The sequence below is a fragment of the Narcine bancroftii genome, chromosome 2 (genome assembly GCF_036971445.1).
Source record: "Narcine bancroftii isolate sNarBan1 chromosome 2, sNarBan1.hap1, whole genome shotgun sequence".
Lineage (NCBI taxonomy): Eukaryota > Metazoa > Chordata > Chondrichthyes > Torpediniformes > Narcinidae > Narcine > Narcine bancroftii.
Window position 1 is genome coordinate 242,239,230 of NC_091470.1, and position 23,593 is coordinate 242,262,822.

General features: G+C 40.8%; 1 protein-coding gene across 5 annotated transcripts in view; it reads left to right on the forward strand.

The window, feature by feature from the left end:
* Positions 1-221: 221 nt before the first annotated feature.
* tgfbr1b (transforming growth factor, beta receptor 1 b) overlaps positions 222-23,593 on the forward strand; it is a 92,969-nt gene continuing 69,597 nt past the window's right edge. For 3 of the 5 annotated variants that reach the window (XM_069920623.1, XM_069920620.1, XM_069920626.1), the window contains exon 1: positions 222-396. Coding sequence is in view for 3 of the 5 variants with exons in the window: in XM_069920620.1 (XP_069776721.1) it covers positions 327-396 (70 nt within the window). In the remaining 2 variants the exon portion in view is untranslated. Of the gene's footprint in view, positions 397-631; positions 765-1,424; positions 1,684-23,593 lie in introns of those variants that run through there. The other 2 variants (XM_069920624.1, XM_069920619.1) reach the window with 2 other exon arrangements.

The window sequence follows — 23,593 nt, forward strand, 5'->3', positions numbered from 1 at the left end:
TGGACGGCGGCGAATGATGGAGCCGACGGCGATCTCCACCAATGGAAAAGCAGCCAGGCGACGTTCTTTTTTTTGCCCGAATGAGAGACGGCCTATTGTGGCGTTGAATCTCGTTTGGCCAATTGGACATCACATGGTGCAGAGTCAGCGTAGAGCCAATCAGGGGAGTTGTGATATCGTCTCTGTGAGATGGGAGGGAGGGGGGGAGTTCGGCGAAGAAGGATTAGCCAATGGGAATTATTGTGTCATGTGGCTGTCGGGGCGGCAGGCTTTTTTCGGAGTGAGAGTAAAGTAGCGGTTATCGGGGACATTGGGTGTTCGTGGCCATGGCAGGAGCCTCGCGGAGAGCGGTGTTTGGCTGCGTGTTGCTTGTGGTCGGTGCCTCTCGAGTTCTGGGTGAGTTCGTGAGTGAGGGGTCGAGGCGGCGGCGGCGGCACCGCCGGACCAGATTGCAGATACCTATCTCGCAGCTACCCAACATGGCGAGGGGCCGGGGGGAGGTGAACGAGGAGGAAGGCCGGAGAGGGGGGGGGGGTGTGGGATGGGACGGACGGCCTGGGATTGTGCGGGGATAACAGGCGGAGCGCGGCCATTGTTTCTGGGAGGAGTGCGGTGAGCGAGTCCTTGTGCCCCCGCTTCAGACCTTGACACCAGGTCCCTGAGGCGAGTGATCCGCGGGCCGAGATCAGCGGCTTTCACCCCGGGACCTGACCGACCCTGAACTCTAACTTTGTCCGAGGGGACGCGGTGATGGGGAGAGCCAGGTAGACGAGGGTTAGTGGGCAAGTGCATTACGCCCCTTTTCGAATCCTATTTCTCTCACTGAAAGATGATTAATATTTTGGGTTCCTCATTCATTGCCACCCCGCTCTGCCGCTTCTGCAGTAGTTTTCCTTGTTTCCTTTCCAAGCACTTTGAAACGAAGGTCAGTTCGCTATTTAGACTGAATTAACTTATGTTCAGTAATTACACGTGTGGTCGCTTTGGCCAACCAACTTGCGCACTTTGGATGTAACTAAGGAGTCATTTGGCAATTTGGAGTTGAGCTTGTAAGCTCTTGATTGGATTTTTTGGGGGGGCTTGAGTGTTTTTCTTTTGAAGTGGGGAAGGTTCCCTTTGATTGTCCTGTTCTATTTTCTAAAATTATTAGCAAAGCAATGTGCCCCAACATGGGGTTACTGGCGGTGAACCTTCTATTTATCTTTGTTTTTTTATTTAAAAAAAAAAGCAACTTTACATAAAAGTTTAATTCCTAACGTGTATGGGTTATAAACTAGGTGGGCTGATTGGTGTAACAATAGCTAGGCATTTACATCAAGTGTTTTTTTTAAAAGAAGTGTGGTTGTAACAGACTTGTGCTTAGTTGAAGGGAGGCAATAACTAGGTGAGTCATCTTCAGGTTATCCATCCTAACGGATGACAATCAGTTTGTTGGGTTTGGGATGAGGATACCCCACTCAAAAAGGAACAGCATGTGCGTGAATGGATTTTAGGTGACTAGTGGGATGCACAGGTCCAGACCCACCCTCTCGACATCCCCCTCCTGCATGCCTTCATGGAGAGGTCCAAGATGGCTGGGGGAGGTTCTGTGGCAGTGAATGGCCAGACTAAGCTTCGACGCAAGGGATGCCCTTTTGTGCTTCACAGCACGTGTTTGCTGGATGGCCATTGACCCTATGAGAGGTTCGTTCGCCTTTTGAAGATCCTTGTTTTTCATCTTCCAGGGTGTCTAGCCACCCTCTGCACAATGCAAGCTGTGGGGGGAGCTGGTTGAGTTGCTGACCATGCGACCAGTAGTACGGGGGTTACCTGGTACCAGTAGCACTCAGACGATTGACCTGATCACAGGTATATAGTCACCCAGTTAGTTGGATTCTTGTAGCTTTGTGTCAAAACAAGATTGTATTTCTGGTCTGGAGGTTGTCTCTGGCACTTGGAAGGTATGGATAGGTACTTGTGAATACAGTGTGTGGTGAAGCTGCATCTGGGTATTGATGTTGGGTTGATAGATCTTGGATAAGATGTAGAATAAGAATCAGAATTTATTGCCACAAACATATGAAATTTGTTGTTTTGCAGCAGTATCACAAATGCAAATATTCATTACAGGTGCAAATATCAAGCCATAAGTTAAATTTAAAAATAAATTGGTGCAAAAGAAAAGAGAAAGGGAGATAATGTCTGTGGGTTATTGTCTTTTTAGAAATCTGACGGCAGAGGGGAAGAAACTGCTTCTGTGCTGTTGGGTGTTTGTCTTCAGGCTCCTGTACCTCCTTCCTGATGAAAGTATTGTGAAAAGGGCATGGCCTGGGTGGTGAGGGTTCTTGAGGATAAAGGCTGCTTTCTTAAGATACCACCTCTTGTTGACGTCCTTGGGGTGAAGACCGATGCCCATGGTGGCTCTGGATGAGTTCACAACTCTAGTCTTTTAGTGTCCTGTGCACTGGCACCTCCATACCAATTAGAATGCTCTCCATGGTCATCTTCTTTCTTTGGCTTGGCTTCGCGGATGAAGATTTATGGAGGGGTAATGTCCACGTCAGCTGCAGGCTCGTTTGTGGCTGACAAGTCTGATGCGGGACAGACAGACACGGTTGCAAGGGAAAATTGGTTGGTTGGGGTTGGGTGTTGGGTTTTTCCTCCTTTGTCTTTTGTCAGTGAGGTGGGCTCTGCGGTCTTCTTCAAAGGAGGTTGCTGTCCGCCGAACTGTGAGGCGCCAAGATGCACGGTTTGAGGCGATATCAGCCCACCTATAGAAATTTACAAGAGTTGTTGGTGACATACCAGTTCTCGTACTTCTCATAAAATATAGCTACTGGTGAGCCTTTTCGTGAATAATTTATGACTTTTACACAGCTGCTGAGAAGTGGGAAATTTGTGTATATTTCCTGTAATGCAGGCTGTGTATATAAAAAACAAACAAAAATTAGTAGCTAATTTCCATCTTAACATTTTTCCTGCAGGAGACCTAGATATTTTTGCGGACCATCTGCAGTCTAAACTGCAGGTTGTCAGCAACAATATGCTAATGAATGCGACGTTGCGCATCGTTGCTAACCTACTCACAGCCAGTGCTTCACTGAAGAGGAACTGGACAAGTCATTTGGATCAAAGCATGCAAAACAAACTCACCGGTCTCAAATGAATTTTCAGTCAGATTTAATTCTATATCTAAACCAGACATTATCTTGGGGTGGGAAATCGTGGGTGTATTGCATTTGGCATAATTTGAATTTACAGTTCAATTGGGTGGGGTTTCATTTATGCCTCTTCTTCCCCCCCCCCCCCCCCATGCCCAAGTATTCATGGGGGAAAAAAATTCAAACTATTATTGCAACAAATCTTTGGCTTACTCTAATTATTTTCATCTCGAACTTGCACACTTTTGTGTTCCCTTTCTGGTAGGGAACTTAAAATAATATTGGGCTCGCGACTGCAAATAGACAAACGCTTGTTTCCACGACCAATTTCACACCACTCTGCGATCTTCTGGTGAATGAGAGCATTTCCTAAAAATTCTCTTTGCTTTTAGTGATAAATTGGAACAATAATATGTTCATTGCAATTTACTTTTTAAAATACATTTCTTCAAGGCAATCATTTGCTGAATATAATTCAACACCCTAGGATTAAATGTAGGGAAATGTTTAATGCGTTTAGTGATCCTGTGTTGCACTTGACACTGACGTCATTGACAACGTCAATGTAGTGGTCCTGTGTGCCGGACGAAGGTTGTATGGCCGAGTCGATGTTGACCAATGTCCACCCTCCGAAACCACCGCAACACAGGCTGTTAGTTTAAATGTCCTTCCTGTGTGAATGGCCTCTCTGGAGACTAGGTGCTTATGCAAATTGATGACGGCAAATTCTCTGTACTTGTCTAAAAACCATAATGGTGAAAGTTCAAGTTTTTGATTGCTTTAATAAAAAATATTTGCATTAACTATTAACATTCATCTTGTTAGAATGTGGGCATTTGAGAATGCAACTATTTGGCCATTTGCAGTCTCTTCGAGCAGTATTCTATTTGTGAATGTTGTATAACAATGTAAACATGTTCAGTAGCTGGTACAAGATTTGAAAGCAATGATATCTATTTGAGACGCATGAATATTTGAACTTGTAGCAATGTAGTGTCAATAATTCATGAAGCTTTTGGTTCATAATTTCACTTGATTAAGACTTCAATTACTGAATTTGGGCCTTTATTGTCACTGCATTTTGTGTATTTCTTTCCTTTTAAAAATACATGCATATGGAGTTTGTGTTAGTGTGGTAAGATCTGATGCTGTACATAACGTAACAGTCTGTGGCTTGCAAATGATTTTCAGGTGCTTTTGTATGTAACCTTGTGTGTTGAGTCTATGTTTTCCTGTTTAGTGTTAAGATGTGTTTGCTGAATAGAAGTTGGGCATTGAAGTGTTGCTGATGTGACAATGTTGTGTCTGATCCTAGGCATAACATGTTCAAGTTTAGCTGCTGTACTGCAGGAAGAGTGTCATTGTTTGGAGGAATGGTGAAAAGCATGCATTTTGAAAGAAAATGTCTTAAATTGAGGAAGAAGCAGTGTTGGACTACCGAACAGTTGGCTCTTCATAATTTAATTTAAGTCACAAAAAATATGAAAGCAAGGATCAACAACTTAAAAATATTTTCAACCTGGGAATTGGGACACAAAATTAGGTGGGTCTGGTGTAAATTTAAAAAAAATAGTCATCTGTGTTTGAACAGACTTGCTGTACTGGAAAGTCTGTATTTAAGGAACTACAATGCACATATAAAAGGAAAGTGACTTATATTCTGAAAGATTTTTTTTTCTTGAATATCATTTGTAGGTCTATCAAAATAGAATTGATCAAAGTTCAAAAGATCAGAGTTCAAGTTTATTGCCAGAGAACATATATAACCTCCTATACAACCCTGAGATTCTTTTACGTATGGGGCAAGCAGAATTTCTACTTGTCGGTAGTGCAAAAAAAACTACTCCAGAAAAGCTACAAATGTAAACAATGAAAGAAATTTAAACAAACTGTACAATACAGAAAAAGACAGTCAGTAATAAACGTGCAAAGACCCTTTCACACTTGCAAGTGATCCTTGGAATTAACTGCCAATTGGCCTTTAAAGTGTTTAGTCTGAAAGCAAAATCAGCTCAACGCTGGTGTCAGATGATGCCATCTCACACTGGGGATTGACCAACTCGATCCCTCGTACAATCCCAGTGTCTGCAGATGCCAGTGTTGCAATCAGGCAAATGTGAAACGGGTAATTGCATTGAGGGGTTGAAGTGACCCAAGTTTTTGCATGAGTGCAGGAACGTGAAGGAAAAAAAAAATCAAAATGAAGGTATAAACTTTACACAGGGAAAGTTGCAACGAGAGAGGAAATAAATAGCAATAGCGGACAATTTTTAAACAGCGTGGGAAAATTGGTGGCACTATAAGCGCACAATTTGTAAAGACCGTGGGGGTGGGGGGGAGCAGACCTGACTGTGCGGCAGAGAAACTCCTCTATGAATGCTCCATGGATGTAGCTAGGTATATAGGCTTTTCTCTGCTGCATGGAATTCTGGGAGGGCAGGTCTGCCATCACTTCCCCCCACAGTATTTATAAATTGTAAACAATAGTGTAGCATAGTTGGTAGCACTATATAAATTGTGCGCTATGGTGCTACCAACTTTCCCACACTTTAAAAATTGTCTGCTATTGCTATTTATTGCTGGCACTTTCCCACAGTCACTTTATATGAGAGGCGAGCAACAACAGGGGCTGAAGGCCTCATAATGTGCTGTACATAAAGCTTAATTATGTTATAATTAGGACTGATTAATTTTGTTCATATCATAATACATTGATCAGGATTTAGGGCAGGTCTACCGTCGCTCGATGCGTCATAAGGTCACCAGTAGAAGGTAGAACAGTCCTAACCCAGGGGATGGCTCCTTTCAAGTGTCAAAGCATTCTCCATCCTAGTTAGGAGTGGTCAAATATGAAAAGCCAAACCCCCATTCCTATCCCAGGTCACTGAACGGCCGATTTAGCAGGATGCAAGTGTGAAAGGGGCTTAAAAGTACTTAAAGGAGTAAACCTTTTTTTTAAGGGGACCGAGGGAAAGTGCTAGTAATAAATAGCAATAGTGGAGAATTTTTAAACAGGGTGGAAAAGTTGGTAGTGCTATTGTGTACAAATTATAAATACTGTGGTGGGGGTGGGGGAAGAAGAGAAAGGGCTGGCTGCATGCACGGAGCATTTACGGAGGGGTTTCTCTGCCACACTGCATTTTGGGAAGCCAGGTCTGCTATTGTTTTTTCCTTTGGTCTATAAATTGTATGCTATAGTGCCACCAGTTTTCCCACACAGTTTAAAAATTGTCCGCTATTGCTATTTATTACTATTTATTTCCTCCCTCTCTCACTGCGACTTTCACATGGCAAAGTGTATACCTTCATTTTAATCTTCCTTCATGTTCCTGCACTCGCGCAAAAACTTGGGTCATTTCAATTCCCACAATGCAATTACCCATTTCACACTTGCCTGGTTGCAACCCCAACATCTGCAGATGCCAGGGATTGTACTAGGGGTCGAGGCCGTCAATCCCTGGCATGAGATGACGTTATCTGATGCTGGCATTGAGCTGATTTTCCTTTCACACTAAACACTTTAAAGGCCGATTTGGCGGTTAATTCCTGGGATCACTTGCAAGTGTGAAAGGGGCTTGAGTTTGTTGTTAGGAGTCTGATGGTGGAGGGGGTAACAATTGTTTCTGAACCTGGTGGTGTGAGTCTTGTGGCACCTAGACCTCTTTCCTGATGGCAGCAGCAAGAACAGAGCATGTTCTGGGTGGTGTGGATCTTTGATGATTGCTGCTGCCCTCCAAAGGAAGGAGTGTTCCACGTAGATTTTCTCAATGTTGGGAGAGTTTTGCCTGTGATGTCCTGTACTGTATCCACTACCTTTTTCAGGGGTAATGGTGCCCCACACACTGTGATGCAGTTGGTTAGTGCATTTTCCAGTGCCGATCTATAAAAGTTTGCCAAAGTTTTTGATGTCATACCAAACCTCTGCAAACTCAAGTCGAGATGCTGACTTGCTTTCTTCATGATTATATTAGTGTGATGGGTCCAGGAAAGGTCGTCTGGGATGGTGACTGCCAGGAATTTGTTTGCTCACTCTCTCCACTTCTTGAATGCTCCCACTGATCACTGGATCAACACCTCTGGGTTTTCCTTCTTAAAGTCCACAATCAGCTTCTTGGTTTTGGAGACATGGAGTGCGAGGTTGTTGATAATGCGTCCTTCTTTAATTTTGTCACTCGTTAAGTCAGTTTGTGAAAGTGTGTCACACAAAGGAAACTTTGGCAATGAGCTAAGTCCAACTAGTATGGAAATTAATGTTTACTATGCTCTTCAAAGTATATTTTATTAGGACACAATGTAAAAAATTTTACTAGACTTTTAAAATTCTCAAATTTGGGGGATTAGTTTTGGGTCCAGTCAGCACAGAAGAGCTGATGAAGAAGAGAACAGACCTGCTATTTTCCCTTGAGGTTTTTTGCATTTTTATTGCATCAATGTGATTTCTGGAAATGGGTTTACTCGTAGCTTTCATTCTGTACATCACAATATTGTAGGTGTTTGATACTTTAACAACTACCCATTTAGACCAATCCACTTGTCTCTTTTATTGCATCAGTTAATGAGCAGAACATTTCCCCAACTAAATTTGGAAATATCAAAACCATTGCCTTTGGTCAATACTCATCCTTCTCATGCATTGCAAATGTCTTTCCTGAGGTACACTATTGTCTTAATTATATTTGACTCTTTAGGTCATGCTTGTAAGATATTGCAATTTTTAAGGCCATCTAGTCCAGCGAATCTCAACCTGGAGTCCTCAGTTTATTTAAGTAAAAGCCTTGTTTTGTTTTTCCACCTCTTGTAACATAAATATTTTTGTTTTTTATGTAGTCATAGGAGAGGAGTATATATATTTTTCAACTATGGCTTCTTTCCTTCTGTAATCACCATGCATGGCATCTGTTCGTGTTCCTCACAGTTTGGCCTTGTGGATCTCTGAAGTTTTAACTTTCACTGTATTTGTTGGAAACTTTGGTCTTCATTCCTAAGCACTCTGGCGTTCTCTCCACTTTAAGATGTGGAGATTCTGGTGAGAATCTCAATGAATATACCAAGGCTTATCAAAACAGCTGTGGATGAATGTGTCCCCACCAAATCATTCAGGGTTTTCCCCAATCCGAAGCCCTGGATGAACATTGAAATCGAGAACCTGCTAAGAATCAGATTGCAGGCATTTGTCTGGAGATCCAGATCAGGTATGACCTGCAGAAAGTTATCTACCAGGTGAAGTGGAGATTCTGGATGAAAATGGAAACCATGAGGGACACCGAGCAGCTGTGGCAGGGCCTGAATCCCAAAACCAAAGGCAGCAGATGGCAAAGCTTCTCATTGAGGAACTCTATGACTTCTCTGCCTGATTTAATGGCCAAGAACCACCTCCCCATAACCCTTGTCTTCTGATGATCCCATCCTGTCCGTACCTGAGGATGACGTGCCTGCTGCCTTCAGGAAAGTGAATCCTAGGAAAGCATCCAGCCCAGCTGGAGTCCCTGGCCAAGTATTAAAAGATCTGTGCTGACCAACCTATTCGTATTTACGAATACCTTCAATATCTCACTCCATCAGGACATGATACCTACTTATTTCAAACTGGCGTCAATCATACCGGTGCCCAAGAAAAGTGTAGTAACCTGCCTTGACGACAAACAGCCAGTAACACTTACATCAACAGTGAAGTGTTTTGAAAGGCTGGTGATGAAGCCTATCAGTTCCTGTCTGAGTGGTGACATGGATCCATTCCAGTTCGCCTCTCATAGTAGCATATCTATGGTGGATGCCATCTCATTGGCTCTCTGCCAGTGGTTCTCAACCTTTTTCCACTCACATGCCATAAGTGCTCTGTGATTAGTAAGGGATTGCTTAAGGTGGTATGTGGGTGGGAAGGGAAGGTTGAGAATCCAATTATTACTGAAATATTTTTCTTGAGAAAAATTGTCATTGGCCCATTTCATTTAGAGTTATGCACAAAACAAGTCAATTAGGTACAATTAAAACAGTGGTTTGCAACCTTTTTCTTTCCACCCACATTACCACCTTAAGCAATTCCTCACTAATCACAGAGCATCTATGGCATAGGGAATACTTAAAGTGGAATGTGAATGGAAAGAAAAAGATTGAAAACCACTTCTCTCCACAAAGCCCTGCAAGATATGGACAGCAAAGATGCATAGATCAGGATGTTCTTTATTGACTACAGTCCGGCATTTAACACCATCATCTCCTTGAAACTGATCAGCAAGCTCCAAGACCTGGGAATTAACCCCCCACAGTGTAATTGGATCATGGATTTCTTCACCTCCTGACCTTAATCAGTGAAGATTGGCAAGAACATCTCCACAATCTCCATCAGTACTGGAGCACTACAGGGCTGTGTTCTTAGACCCCTGCACTACTCACTTTACAACTAAGACTGTGTAGCTTGGTACAACAATAACAGAAATCTATACGTTTGCTGACGATACCATGGTAGTGGGATGTATAAAGGAAGGGGATGAGCCATCAAACAGGATGGAGATTGAAAACTTAGCTGAATGCATCAACAACAACCTTGCACTCAATGTCACCAAAAGTAAGGAGCTGATAGTTGACTTCAGGAAAGGAAAGCAGAGCTAGACAACCCAGTGGCGGCCAGCCCCACGGCAGCGGTGAGCAAATTTAAGTTCTTGGGAGTTGCTCTCTTGGAGGATCTTTCCTGGACCCAATACACTAATGGCATTGTGAAGAAAGCATGTCAGCGCATCTACTTCCTCAGGAGTTTGCGGAGGTTTGGTATGACACCAGAAACCCTCGCATATTTCTACCGAGGTTTGGTGGAAAGTGTGCTGACAGGCTTCATCAGTCTCATATGGGAACACCAATGCCCCTGAGCATAAAGCCCTCCAAAAGGTAGCCCAGGACAAAAACCCTTCCTGCTACAGGGAATGCTGTGATTGAGCAGCAAACTTAAAAAAAACCCTCAGTCCCCAGTACACGCTCTGCCATCAGGAAAGAGCCACAAGACCCACCACCAGGTTCAGGAACAGCTGCTACTCCTCCACCATCAGACAAACTCAATCAGACTCACTTAAAGATTCTTACTTCTGCACTTTATTGATTTTTCTTTTATTCTCTCTGTATGGAACAGTTAGTTTGTTTACAATTGTTATCCGTTTATAGTTCTTTTTTATGTTCACACTATGTAGAGTTTATTTTTTGTATTACCAATTAGTGGTAATTCTACCATGCCCACAGGAAAAAGGAATCTCAGGGTTGTTTGTGATGTCATGTTTGTTCTCTGACAATAAATCTGAAAATCTGGATATTTGCTTGTATGATTTTTATTACTTTTAGAACATGTTCATAAATGTTATTTCAGCAACTTTAATGTAATAAAATGCCTATGTAAATATTACAAAGTAACTAGGATGTAGTATGGATGTGATAGGCAAAGAAGACTTTATTTGCATTGGTACATTAAGTGGTTGCTCTATTTCAGCAACAATTAGCCTCAGGCTTGGTTTTATTTTGTCTCTGGTCAGTATTATATTTGTGTTGTCGAAGGATATAAGCAAAACTTGGTCTCTTCACATAAAAAATTGCAATATCATCCCCAAAAGTGTTGCTGTTTCAAAACTTCTAATCTAATCACTCGTAATTTAAATTGGCCTCTTCTGACACTATTTATTGACATTCAAAATATAATGTGGTACTAATTTTAAATGTCTTTTAATTAGTTGTACACACAAATCTACCTCTGCCACTGTTTCATGGAGTAAATATAATGTGGTACTAATTTTAAATGTCTTTTAATTAGTTGTACACACAAATCTACCTCTGCCACTGTTTCATGGAGTAAATATAATGTGGTACTAATTTTAAATGTCTTTTAATTAGTTGTACACACAAATCTACCTCTGCCACTGTTTCATGGAGTAATTTTTTTCTCATGGTGTTTTTTGTATTTGGGTTAAAGGATTGGCCTTCAACTCATCAGGATGTGCTAACCCATTTCACAGCCATAGAATAACTTTTTCCAAGTATTATCAAGCTTGTGTAGGTAAATTTGGCAATAATTTGGAAGATCAGCAGGGGACAAGGCACAGAATTAATTATTCCAAAAATCCTTCTCCAATGTGAGCATCAGGTGAATTATCAGTCTATTATTCTTCAATTATGAATGGGGAGTAAACTGCAACCTTCTCAGTCGTTCTGTCTTTGTTTAGTGGTAAACTATTCATTGTTATTTTTAAAATTGGGAAAGTTGATTCAGTGCTGTGTATACATGGAAGAGCAATGGATGTATTTGGGTTTAATGGTTGAGGATGTGGAGGAGGCTGCAGGTACATAAAAGGAATTGTAGTTGAAATAGTTTGAACTTTGACTTATCTGTGACAAAAATATACAAACTTAAAGATTGAAGTGCAGCTGAGCTTTTAGTTTTTCCTAAATAGAATAAAGAACTTCAGTTTGCTTAGCTAGGAAACGGTAACATTCCAAGAATGTCTTAAAGTTGAAATTCCAGTGGGTTAACTTTGGATTTTTTTTTATTTTGGTAAACGTCAATGACCAGAAATGTAACTTCGCTTCATAATTTCTTGCTTCCATAATTTTGCATCAAGAGGAAAGCATGGTTTTAGAATGCAGAAGTGACTTTTCCCTGAGTCATTTAAAAAACCATTAGTAAACAGCTGTTGTGTCTGAAAGGAAAACAGTCTTACTCCAGATGTTAAGAACTTAGTTACTTTATTAATTGCTAGCGGAAGCAAGGGGTACAAAGAATGAGTAGACTATGTTGCTCGAGTCCTGAACTGAGCTTTTCTTAAAGCATTCAAAGTATTTACCCTTTTTTATACTTATTCAAGCATGTTTCTAGGAAATGTCACCAGTTTAGCATAACTTATCCTGGTCATTACAGCCATATGTATAATCTGCAGAAAAAGTAGCTTGTACTGAGTTGGCGACCACAATTTCTCGGTAAATCACTTGTCTTGTGGCCATACTGTGGCTGTTTCCTTTAAGGTTGTCATGCTTGGTAGTTTGACACAGCACAAAGAAGTAAAAGTACAAAGCAATTATGTTTTCAGCTAATTAATCCCTTATTATACACATTCTTTTACACTATCAGATGCCCAGTCATTTGTGCAATATCTCCTCTGAAGCAAACGGGGTGGGGGGTGGGGGGGGGGGGGGGAGGAGGAAGGGGAAGAATGGTGAGCAAATTTTGAAATTTAACTATTATTAAGTCCTAATCTGAGTTTTTTTTTCCTTCGTCCTTTTTTTTCCCCCCCTGAAGGTATGCAGAGTTTTACCAGGCTTTAGAGAGCACATGACACAAACATTACATGCAGTCTGGACACTCGAATACCAGTAGTATTCAAAAGCCCTGCTTTTGTTTGAATTTTACACTTGGGTCATCACTTAGCCTCCTGTTCCACAGGCAATTAAACTTCCACATAAAGAACACAGCCTGATGTTTAATATAATTTGATGTTTTGTCTTCTGCTTTTACTTCCCTAGCCCAATTTGAATTGTTGCTCAAATAGTACACCCTATTATTTATTTTTAAAAGTGAAGAGAATAATCTCTTGCAATTGTAGACATTTCTGCCCAAGATGATAATCTGGCGCATTTAGCAAAGCATGTGCCAGGAAATAAGAATCAGCTGTTTTTAAGGTAGTTACTCTGTTGGACTAACTTATTCAATTATCTGCGGTAGTGGAAAGGGCTTATAAGAGTACTATGCAGTAATGTTTATGGAATTTAAAAAAAACATTTGGCAAATGCATTAGAAAATTTAAATCCCCTTGAGCTGGAAGGCACATGAGCCAGTTTTTAAATGTAAACTTTCAAAGAACAACAAGCAAAGAGCAATGGTGAATGACCATTTGTTTTTTTTGAAAATTTTTATTTAAGTTTTCCATGCATGTAATCATAGCTGAATATAAAGTGGAATAATAAAATATTAATACAAATCCATGACATGATGATACAAATCCCAACCCCCTTCTCCCCCCAACAAACCCCAAGAAAAGGCAAGAGAAAGAAATGAAAGCAAGAAAAAACATAGGAAAAGAATAAAGTAAGAAAACAAGAATAGAACCTGGTTGCTGGAGGGTCCCCCCCCCCTCACCACATGGCATTAGTCATTTATATTTTTTTAATATATCCAAGGAGGTTAATGAGTTTCAGAGCTTATAAAACAGGTCTATAAATCAATTCCCTCAATTTATAAATATGGGTGCCAAATTTTCAAAAATGCATAATACTTATTTCTCAGATTATAAGTAATCTCCAATGGAATGCAGCTATGCATCTCCTCCTTCCTATGCTCCCTACCTAGGTCCGATTTCCATGTTACTGCTATACATTTTCTTGCTACTGCTAAGGCAATCTTTAGAAATTCTTTTTGATATTTAGATCATTTCAATTTTGGTCTTATCCCTTCAATATTCTCTAATAAAAGTAATGTTAGATTTTGTGGAAATAAGCTGTTCTAAATAAATGGCCAAGTTTATCTAAAAAGGTCTCATTTTGGGGCAATAGAATGTTTTTTTTTTAAAAATGTACCTGCCTCCTGACCACATCTAAAACACTAATCAGATGGATCTGACTTCAACTTATTTAATTTTTGTGGTGTGAGGTATAATTGATTTAAAAAAAATTATATTGAACTAACCTATATCTAATATTTATAGTATTTGTCATACTATTTCAGCACAAATCTGACCAATTTATTTAATCAATATTTGTATTTAAATCTGCCTCCAAACATTGTTTAGACCTATGCATACCCTGTTTAAAAGTCCCATTCTGCAATAAAATTACGTAGGCAAAATAAATTTCTTAATATATACTATGTCTCAACAATTCTACATCAATTTTGGTAATAGTATTGTTGGACCCAATTTATCTCTTAAATAAGCTAGTAGTTGATAATACTTATTTTTTAATTGTTCAAATTACATTAAATTTCTTCCTTCATAACAATCTTCTATATATCTAATTCTGAGACCAAATATTTAAAAATTGATTATCCATTGATAATGAAATATTGATTTAGTATCAAAGGCAGAGCAGCGCTCTTCGTTCTAATTTCGTCATTTACTTTATTCCAAATACTCATCAAATGTTTCAACAAGAGTGCTTCCCTCTCCCCAGATAATAATTTTGATTCCCATTTACCAGGGTGTATATATAGAATCTTCCAACTTCCTTACTTCTATTTTATGTTTCGATTTATTAGTTTCCTTCCTCATTTATAAAAAAAAAATGTCAAAAATCTTAATTGAGCTGCTTTATAATAATTTTAAAAATTTGGTCATTGCGCACCTCCTAACTCAAATTTCCATGTCAATTTGTCTAAAGAAACTCTTGGCATCTTGCTCTTCCAAAGAAAATTTCTGATGTATTTATTTAATTCTTGAAAATATTTTTGTGATATCATTATTGGTAATGTTTGAAATAAATATTTTACTCCAGGAAATTTAATCATCTTGACACAATTAACCCTACCCAATTGTGCTATTAGCAATATCTTCCGCTTATTCAAATTCTCATCAGTTTTCTTAAGAAAAGGTACTGTGACAGGGCCAGAGGACCCCAAAACCCAGAGCAATGGAAATTCATCGACAAATGGTTACTTAAACAAAAGTAGTTTTTCATTTTCTTTAAACATCAAAACAAGATCAAAGTTTAACTTATTACTGTTAACCCCCTTCTAATTCTAAGTGCACATGTTTGTAACGTGTGTGTGTGTGTAAGTTCAGAAAAGATATTTGATTCACTGTCTAATCTCACTTCTCACTCCTCCACTTCTCACTGGTTTCAGGCAATTCTTATACTGTGGATAGAATTTATGAATTTTCACTAACTTCTTGTACTTGAAAGGTAAATGGTTACTGCTCAGGAAGGTTCTTATCAGTTTTCAGAGATTTTTTGCTTGTTGGATCCACACAAACTGATTCCTTCCGATCAGCCAATTCTGTGTCTTGCTGGAAAAAAATTGCCCCATCAGGGTTTCCCAGATGATAACCTCTTTCTTTCAGGTCACCACAGAATTTCTTTTCTGTTTCTCTTATCTCAGGCGAAACATTATACAGCCAGCCATCTCCTCTTGTATGGACTACAAGGGCTTTAAACAGGCTGAACTCAGAACTCACAACCCATCTTCAAAATGGGATTTCAAACAAGCTTCCAAAAGCCACTGCAAAAATATCTCTCTGTCACACTTGGAGAAAAACCTATTTGACTCTCTCTGCTTGCAAAACCACATGACCTTCCTAAAACAGTACCCTCCACCAAAACACCTTGCTGACTGCCAAAATTAATTCGTGAGAGATCTAATCAGTTTCCTGAGATGGGCCCTTCCATTTGCACCTCATGAACATCTCCAGCACAGGAGTCTATTGTCTTTGCAGACTTGTAGGCACCGCCTTGTGTATAACTCTTGCATTTTAAAATGAGATCTGCTTTGAAGTGTTTGTGATCTAATTAAAACCTCAATCTATCTTCCAAAAACATAATATTGTGGTGGCTTACCACTAGGCAGGCAAACTGGTCCTGCTTGTAAGCCACGCGGCAGGGCAGCCGGCCAAAATGGCGCCATCGGGGGTTTTCCCTTCCTCCCAGCACGGGGCTCAGAAGCCCGCGCTGGGGGACCACGTGATGCCCGGGTGACATCAGTGCCCTCTAGTGCGGTTCTCAGCCAGTTCTGGACTGGGAGTATAAGTGCAGCCCAGCAGCCTGCAATAAATTAGTCTGCTCACTGAGCTCAACCCATCTGGTTGTGTGTGTTCTTTCAGGAACAATGTAGCTACTGCTACAATATAAAATGTAACCTAATCTGTCACAGTACATAATTCAATTTATATACATTTTCTAAAGTTTTATTTACCCGTATGCCTAAATGACCATTTGTCTTGAAAGCAAGTGGAAAAAAATTGAAGATTGGATGGCCCGGGTCTTTTCTATGTAGATTGTAGGATGAAATTCTCTTGGATCAGCATTGTCAATATGCTTTTATTTTCAGAAAAAAGTCTGGCTACTCAGCCTCTTAGACCTGCTCTGATGTCTGTCAGACTGTGATGTACAGCTTGATGTTCTTCTTGGTTTTGCTTGTATTCTTTTAACTTGTATTTATCTATTCAGCAGTGTTGAAGTTGATAGTGGGCCAGATGCTCCATTTTTCCTGGATTATTATTTTCCTTTGCACCTTAATGTTTTTTCTGTATTTCTTTGCTGATTGAAAATAATTTATCCTTATCAGTCCCATCAAGATTTTGTAAATTTAAAAGGCCATGTATAGACCAAATATCCCTCAAGCCATGTTCTTCTATTGTCTGTATGGTTTGTGCCTTCGCTCCACTTCCTGTTTGTGTATAACTTTTTTTCGTCATCTATTTTTTTTCAGACTAGACTGTACTTCAAAGGCCAGCTAGCCATAACTTGAAATTTTACCACTCGGGAGTGGTAAAATTCTGAGTTATGATTCTCTGACCTGCAATTGTTTTTTGGTCCTGGATTCCTCAGCCAGACGGAACAGGTTTTAATATCTTGTGTCACATCCACTAAACAGCATGCATTTTGGTGCAGTATTTTTAATTCTAAATTTGAGAGAAAATTCAATCATTTCATTCCTGATAGAGTAGATGCTGGACATCTGAAATAGAAACCAAGGATGACACTGATGCTGTGGAGAGATAATTACTATTTGATTGCCAACTTTTCAGCAGATAAATGAAAGGTAAAGTTGGTTGGAACAGTGGACTACTTTGAAGAACTCCTGGGTGGCTAGGAGAGCTGCAGCCCTCTTTTCCCTTTTGTGTTGGATGGGATTCCAACCCATCTTTTTTTTTTCCGCACAATGTCAACCTCTATGCCAAGGGTTGCTGCTTTTGCACTTGGACTTGAGAGCAGTGGAGAGGCTCTGGGAGAGCCCAAACAAACGTTAATGGGCAGGCTATTGGAACATGAGTGTTCTTGATAGTGTCAACCGTTTTAGTCTGTCACTTTGGTGTTCCTTTTAAGGTGACTGAGTTGTATTTGTACTGCTTTCTAAAGAACAAATTAAAAACAAAAAAAAAGATGCCGACAAGTTGAGATTAAAAACAGAAAAGACTGGGAAAAGTCAGTACATGAAAGAGAAAATCAATATTTTTGACTCTGGGACCCTTTGTTAGACTTGAGCTGGGAGGAGGGGAGAGATGTTGGTCTAGGTAGCGGTGGAGGGTAATGGAGAGAACAATAAGAATTTCTTTGATATAGTGAAGTGACAGGTGGGGTGAGATTAAGTTACTGTGGTTCTTGTCATTTGCTAATAGTGTAGAATTGGGCTACAAAGCTGGCCAGAGATTTGATGGACTGAAAAAAAAGGAAGGATTACAGAATTTATTTTTGTATAGACAGGAAGAAAGTGCATGTTTTCTCTTGGAATGCATTGTTAGTGCAAATTTGAGGAACGCCACCCAATATCGGGGATATTGCAGTTTTCTGAACGCTAAATGAAATTTTCAATCTTTCTGCTAGAAGGTGGGATCATATTAGCAACAAACTTTGTAAACCTAATACAGTGAAACCTCATTAGAACGTCATTCGTTAATCCGCGGAATTGCTTGTAGTGCAGGTGTGTGTCGACCCCAAACTGCTGAGGGGCGGGCTGATGACAATCAGCCGGTGACCCAACTCCCCGTTACCCGACAGCCCCCCCTCCCCGCTTCAGGGGCGGCCGGTGCTCTGACATATATCCATCTGTTCCACGACTCGGCTGTAATGCAGTATGAAATCTTGGACCCCAACTCCTGAGCTATAATGAGGTTTTACTGTAGTTTAATCATACCCTACCTGTCATTTAAAAAAAAATTATAAATTAAAAACCACAAAGAATTCACATATTTGGTAATGATACAAATCAAATCCAAATGCATGTGGCATATATAAAAAAGAAATCCCCCCCCCCCCCCATATACTTCTATCCTCTTATTAATAAAAGGAAAAGAAAGAGGACAAAAGCCTTTCAACAGGAGTGCTTATTACTTTAAGGTTTCTTTTAATATACTGTGACCTTAAGGGGAAAGGGAATGTCAGAGCTTCATTTAAATATTCACACCCACACTTTGTAAATATGGGCACCATATCTTCCAATTAAATAATATTCTGCAAGACAAAACTACATGATCGTGTTCTCTAGGCTTTTAGTTTAATAATGAAATTGTGTAAATATCCTAATTCAAGTTATAATTTCCAATTCTGTTGTATTCTGTCGTTCCAAATACTGCTTTGGCAAAATGATAAATTTTGAGTTGTGCACCACTAGGTAAATGTGTTTATTTGGCAGCAGATGAAACTGGTTGGTATAGTGAGGAAGATTGTACTTTATAGATCTGTAGAGTTGCTTTCTGTCTTCTTGTTTAATCTTTCATCAGAAAATCTGAATTAAAAAAAATCTTTCTCCTCCGTAAATGTTGATACAAAGGTTGGTGTGGATAGTGTAGAAGGCTGTTGTAGATTACAACAGGACATGGACAGGATGCAGAGTTGGATGAAGAAGTGGTAGAAGGAGTTTGAAGATGGAGTATATGGTTAATGACAGGATTCTTAACAGTGTTGATGAATAGAGAGACCTTGTGGTTCAGTGTAGCGGCAGCTACGAGAAATGAAACTCACAACCACCTCGTTGGGGGGGGGTTTTCAACAACTGTTTATTTTAAACTTTGCACATGTCCCTTTAAAGGTAGCGTGGGCGGAGACTTCCTCACCCGAGGCGTGCGCTCCGTTCAAACCACGCAGCACGGAGGTCCCCTGATGGCACCATCAACTCGCGGCTGCCCCGCCAGTGCGGCGGTACAAGCGGGGCCGGTTCGGCACGAGTATGTGCACCGCCACATCAGGTCCATAGTTTCCTCAAGGATGGTGTGCAAATTGACCGGGTAGTTAAGAAGGCGTATAGTGTTCTGCCCTTGAGTAGTTGGGGGATTGAGTTCAAGAGCCACGAGGTAATATTGTAGCTCTTTGAAATTCTGGTTTGACCACACCTGGAGTATTGCATTCAGTTCTAGTTGTCTCATTACAGGAAGGATGCAGAAGTTTTAGAAAAGGTATAAAGTAGCTTCACCAGGATGTTACCTGGATTGGAGGCTGTCTCATGGAGCAAGATTGACAAGGAAGGCTATTTTTCTTTGGAGTGGATAAAGGATGAGAGATAACTTAATAAACAGATTGAGGGCTTGGGGTAGACAGCCAGTACCTTTTATCTTGGTTAATCAGAACAAATATCAGGATGTCTGTTTAAGTTGAGTGGAGGAAAGTTTAGGGGAGATGTCACCATTGCAAGGGATGGTGATGGAGGTTTACACAATAGGGACTTTCAAAAGATGGTTTGGTAGGCATGGGGATTTCTGCCATACCACATGATCCCACCACCAGAAAATTGTTTCTCACCTGCATATCCTCCATCACCTGCATTTCTCCTGTGGCCCCCTCAACTCCTATACACAAGGACAGGATTCCTCAACCTCCCCGACCACCCCACCAGCCTTGCAATCAACATTTCCTCTGCTATTTTTGCCTCCTTCTACGTGATCCTACCACCATACACCTCTTCCTTACTCCTCCCCTCTCTGGATTCCTGATCCTTGAGTGACTCTCTTATCCACTCCTCCCTTCCCATCACTTGCTCCCACATTTCTGCACTCCACACCATTTGGGGCTTGTACAGTCCTTCCAAGTGAGGCAACACTTAATTTGTGAATGTGCATTCCCTTGCGGACATGTCTGTCCGTGGTCTCTTGAGCTGCCAGTTTGAAACCACCCGCAAATAGAAGGAGCAACCTCTCTTATTCTGTCTGGGCACCCTGCAACTAGATGGCATTAACATTTACTTCTCCATTTTCTATTTTCTCCACCCCTATCTATCCCTATGTCTCCTTTTCTCTGGCTCTGTCTCTCTCTTCCCTTTTCCCTATCTCTGCATTCACAGTCAAACCCCCTCCCCCATCACTTCTCATCTTTCCTCTCTCCTGTCCTCCTATACATATCCAATTAATGCAGTCTGTGTTCTTCCCCCTTCCTTTCAATCTCCCCAGCCTGTTAATTTTGAATATCAGTTATGTATCTGTAGGCCCTTTCAAGCAGGGAATCACCCTTCTGTAAAGGTGGAGGTTTTTCAGCCTTACAGCTAAAAACGCACCTTTTCTGAATACGCTGTGGCTGGCTCTGAGGCGCTGATTCCAACCCTTCTCAGGGAAGGATAATTGGCGGAGTGCTATGCCCCTCTGCCTGACCTGAATGGTTAGGCAGCGGGAACCAGTGGGGAGGGACAGTGAAAGCTGTCAGGGGGCGGCTGGTGCAGGCTGTGACAGCCGCACCAGGCCGCTTCAACCGGGGCCGCTCTCTGAGGCTCAATACGCAGCAGAGCAATGGCCGTCTTCCCCTCCCATGATCCCCCATGCAGCTGGAACTGTTCTGGGAACCACAGCGGTTCCAGCTGCGTGGGGGATTATGGGTAGGGAAGACGGCCATTGCTCTGCTGCATATTTATGATGGGTGGCGCTACGGCAACAGTTGACCTGCCTCCATTGGCTCCAGAGGGCGCTACGAGGCGCCTCTCAATATGTATGTGACACTGGAGCAGCCTTTTAGAACTGCTGTCTGAAAGGTTTGTAGCTGGCCTCCAGGCGGAGGCCTGACATGAAATGGCCTTTTGCCTCTTGTGGATGCTGCTATACCTGCCATGTTCCTCTATCATTTCTGCATTTTTACAGAGATGCAAGAAAAATCAAGGGTTATGGGTGCGAGGTAGAGAAAAATTAGATTGTTGTGGAGTAGGTTTACATAGGTTGGCACAACATCATGGGCTGAAGAGTCTATAACTGCTGTAATGTTCCATGTTTTGTCGAGGACTGGAACATATATTATCAAGCAATCGGTTAATCTTCAGAATATTTTCTAAATGTATGTTTGCAAATCTTGTTACAGTACTTGCTAATTTATTTTCATCTTGTTAATTTACGCTTGTTTCCTAATTTGGCAATCAAAGCAATTCCTTAAATATCCTGATTTGAAGTCCAATTTGGTTATTTTTGTATTGCCTGTATTTCAGATATTCTTTATTAGTTTTGTTTAATGTTATTGAATAACACCTGCTCAAAATAGTCTTGACATTTACAATAGTGTACTTGAATGGCCAACAAGTACAATATCAAATAATTTCAGTGCTTGGTTTCTATTTTTGTACAGCGAATACAAAGAAATGTAAGGAGTTTGTACATTCTCCCTGTGTCTGTGTGGGTTTCCTTCGGGTACACTACAGTGGTTTTCTTCCACATTCCAAAGACTTAGGGTGGGAATGATAATTGATCACCTGGGTGTATTTGGTGAGTTTGGGCTGGAAAAGCCTGTTACTGTGCTGTATCTCTAAACTAATCCATACCTCTTCAGTTTCTGTCATCCATTTGTCCAATTATGTAGTCACACAATCAATTGACCACAGGCTTCAGAATCTGCTTGCTTGTCTCTATTTTAGATTCGTCTTAAAACTAGTACACTTTTTTAAAAAACAGCATTCTAATTTCTGACCTAATGTATTTTATTATATATATAGTGCCATTTTTTACACTAGTGGCAATGTTTCATTCTCCGGAAACAGTCATTGAAATAACTCCCTTGATAAAGGGTTCAGACCTGAAATGTTGACTGGCCATTTCTACCCATAGATACTATCTGACCTGCCATGTTCCTTCAAGGGCTCAAGCCCAAAACGTTACTCATGTATCTTTGCTACATAAAGGACACTGTTTGACCAGCTGAGTTTCTCCAGCATTGTGTTTTTACTTCAACCTTTGTGTCTGCAGACTTTTTTTACTACTGTTTTACTACTTCTTACTTCCTCCAGCAATTCTTTGTTTGATTAATGTCATTAATATTTGTTGGATATTGTTTATGCATGCATTAGCAATTCAACTTTAATATCTTCTAATAAGGTGTAAACAAGTAAAGTATAAATAATGTTCAGTTTATTATCATCCAATTGCACAAGTATAACCTGATGAAACAGCGTTCTCTGGTCCTCAGTGCAAAACAACACCCATACAGATAAACAATACATACTCAACAAATACTGTATACATACGTAAAAATAAAAAAAAAACTGTTTAGTAAAGATTGGCATCTCAGATGATTAGCGTGAGCAGTTCCTTTGGTCATTTATCATTCTCACTGTCTTTGGGAAGAAGCTGTTTCTAAGCCTGGTGGTGCTGGCTTTGATATTCCTGTATCTCATTCCTGATGGGAGTAACTGGAAGACGGTGTGTGTACCTCTGATTTTGCCTGTCATCTTCGGACAACCATCCCAGTAGATTATGTCAACGGCAGGCAGGGAAACCCCAGTGATCCTTTTTGCCACTCTTAATGGTACTGTGGATTGACCTCCTATCCATTTCTCAATATAATGCAGCCTGGCAGGATGCTCTCGAAAGATCTCCTACAGAAGGCTGACATGATGGTGCCTGCATCAGTCTTCTCAGGAAGTACAGTCACTGTTGTGCCTTCCTGACAAGTGAGGAGATGTTCACTTAACCCAATAACTTGGTGCTCTTTACTCTTTCCACTACCAAGTTATTGATGTATATTGGTGTCGTTCCTGATCCTCCTGAAGTTGACATTTATCTTCTTTGTCTTGTCTAAGTTGAGACTCTGGTTGTTATTCTCGTACCGTATCACAAAATTTTTCACCATCTCTTCCATATTTTGACTTGTTGTTGATGAGGCCAACTACTGTTGTGTCATCTGCAACTGGATCTGGTGATGTCGTTATGGGTCAGTAGTGTGAACAGGTCTGGGCTGACCACACAGTCCTGTAATGCGCCAGTGATAACGAAGTTCAACATCCTGCTGCCGACCTGGACAGACCGTGGTCTTTCCATTAGGAAGTCCAAAATACAGTCACACCGAGGATGGCTTCTCCACCAGCCTCTGGGGATTGATCATATTAAATACTGAGCTGAAGTCCATGAAAAAGGTGTTGTTCTCCAGGTGGGTCAGGGTGAATTGGAGGGTCAAGGCTATAGTATCATCAGTGGACCAGTTCCATCTGTAGCACACATGTCAAACTCAGGCCTGCAGGCCAAATTTGGCCCATGATATAATTATATTTGGCCCGTGAGATCATATCAAATATGTATTGGAGCTGGCCTGCTGGCCACCGCGCCAGTATAGCGCATGCACATCTAATACTACAAATCCCAGAATGCTTTGCAAATGCGTTGGCGTCAGCCCGCTAATCGCCCCCACCTCCTCTATTTACTTTCATTAGCATCTGCGACCTGTCGCCCAACTCACATGTAATAAACCCCTTACGAAAAATGGCCAAACGAAAGACAGAAAACAGGACCTTTCAAGTTTGATGAACTTGCCTCTAAGAAGAGATGCCAAGTATCTGGTTTAGATCCAGGTGCATCAGAGTAAATCACAGTGTAGCAAGTTAA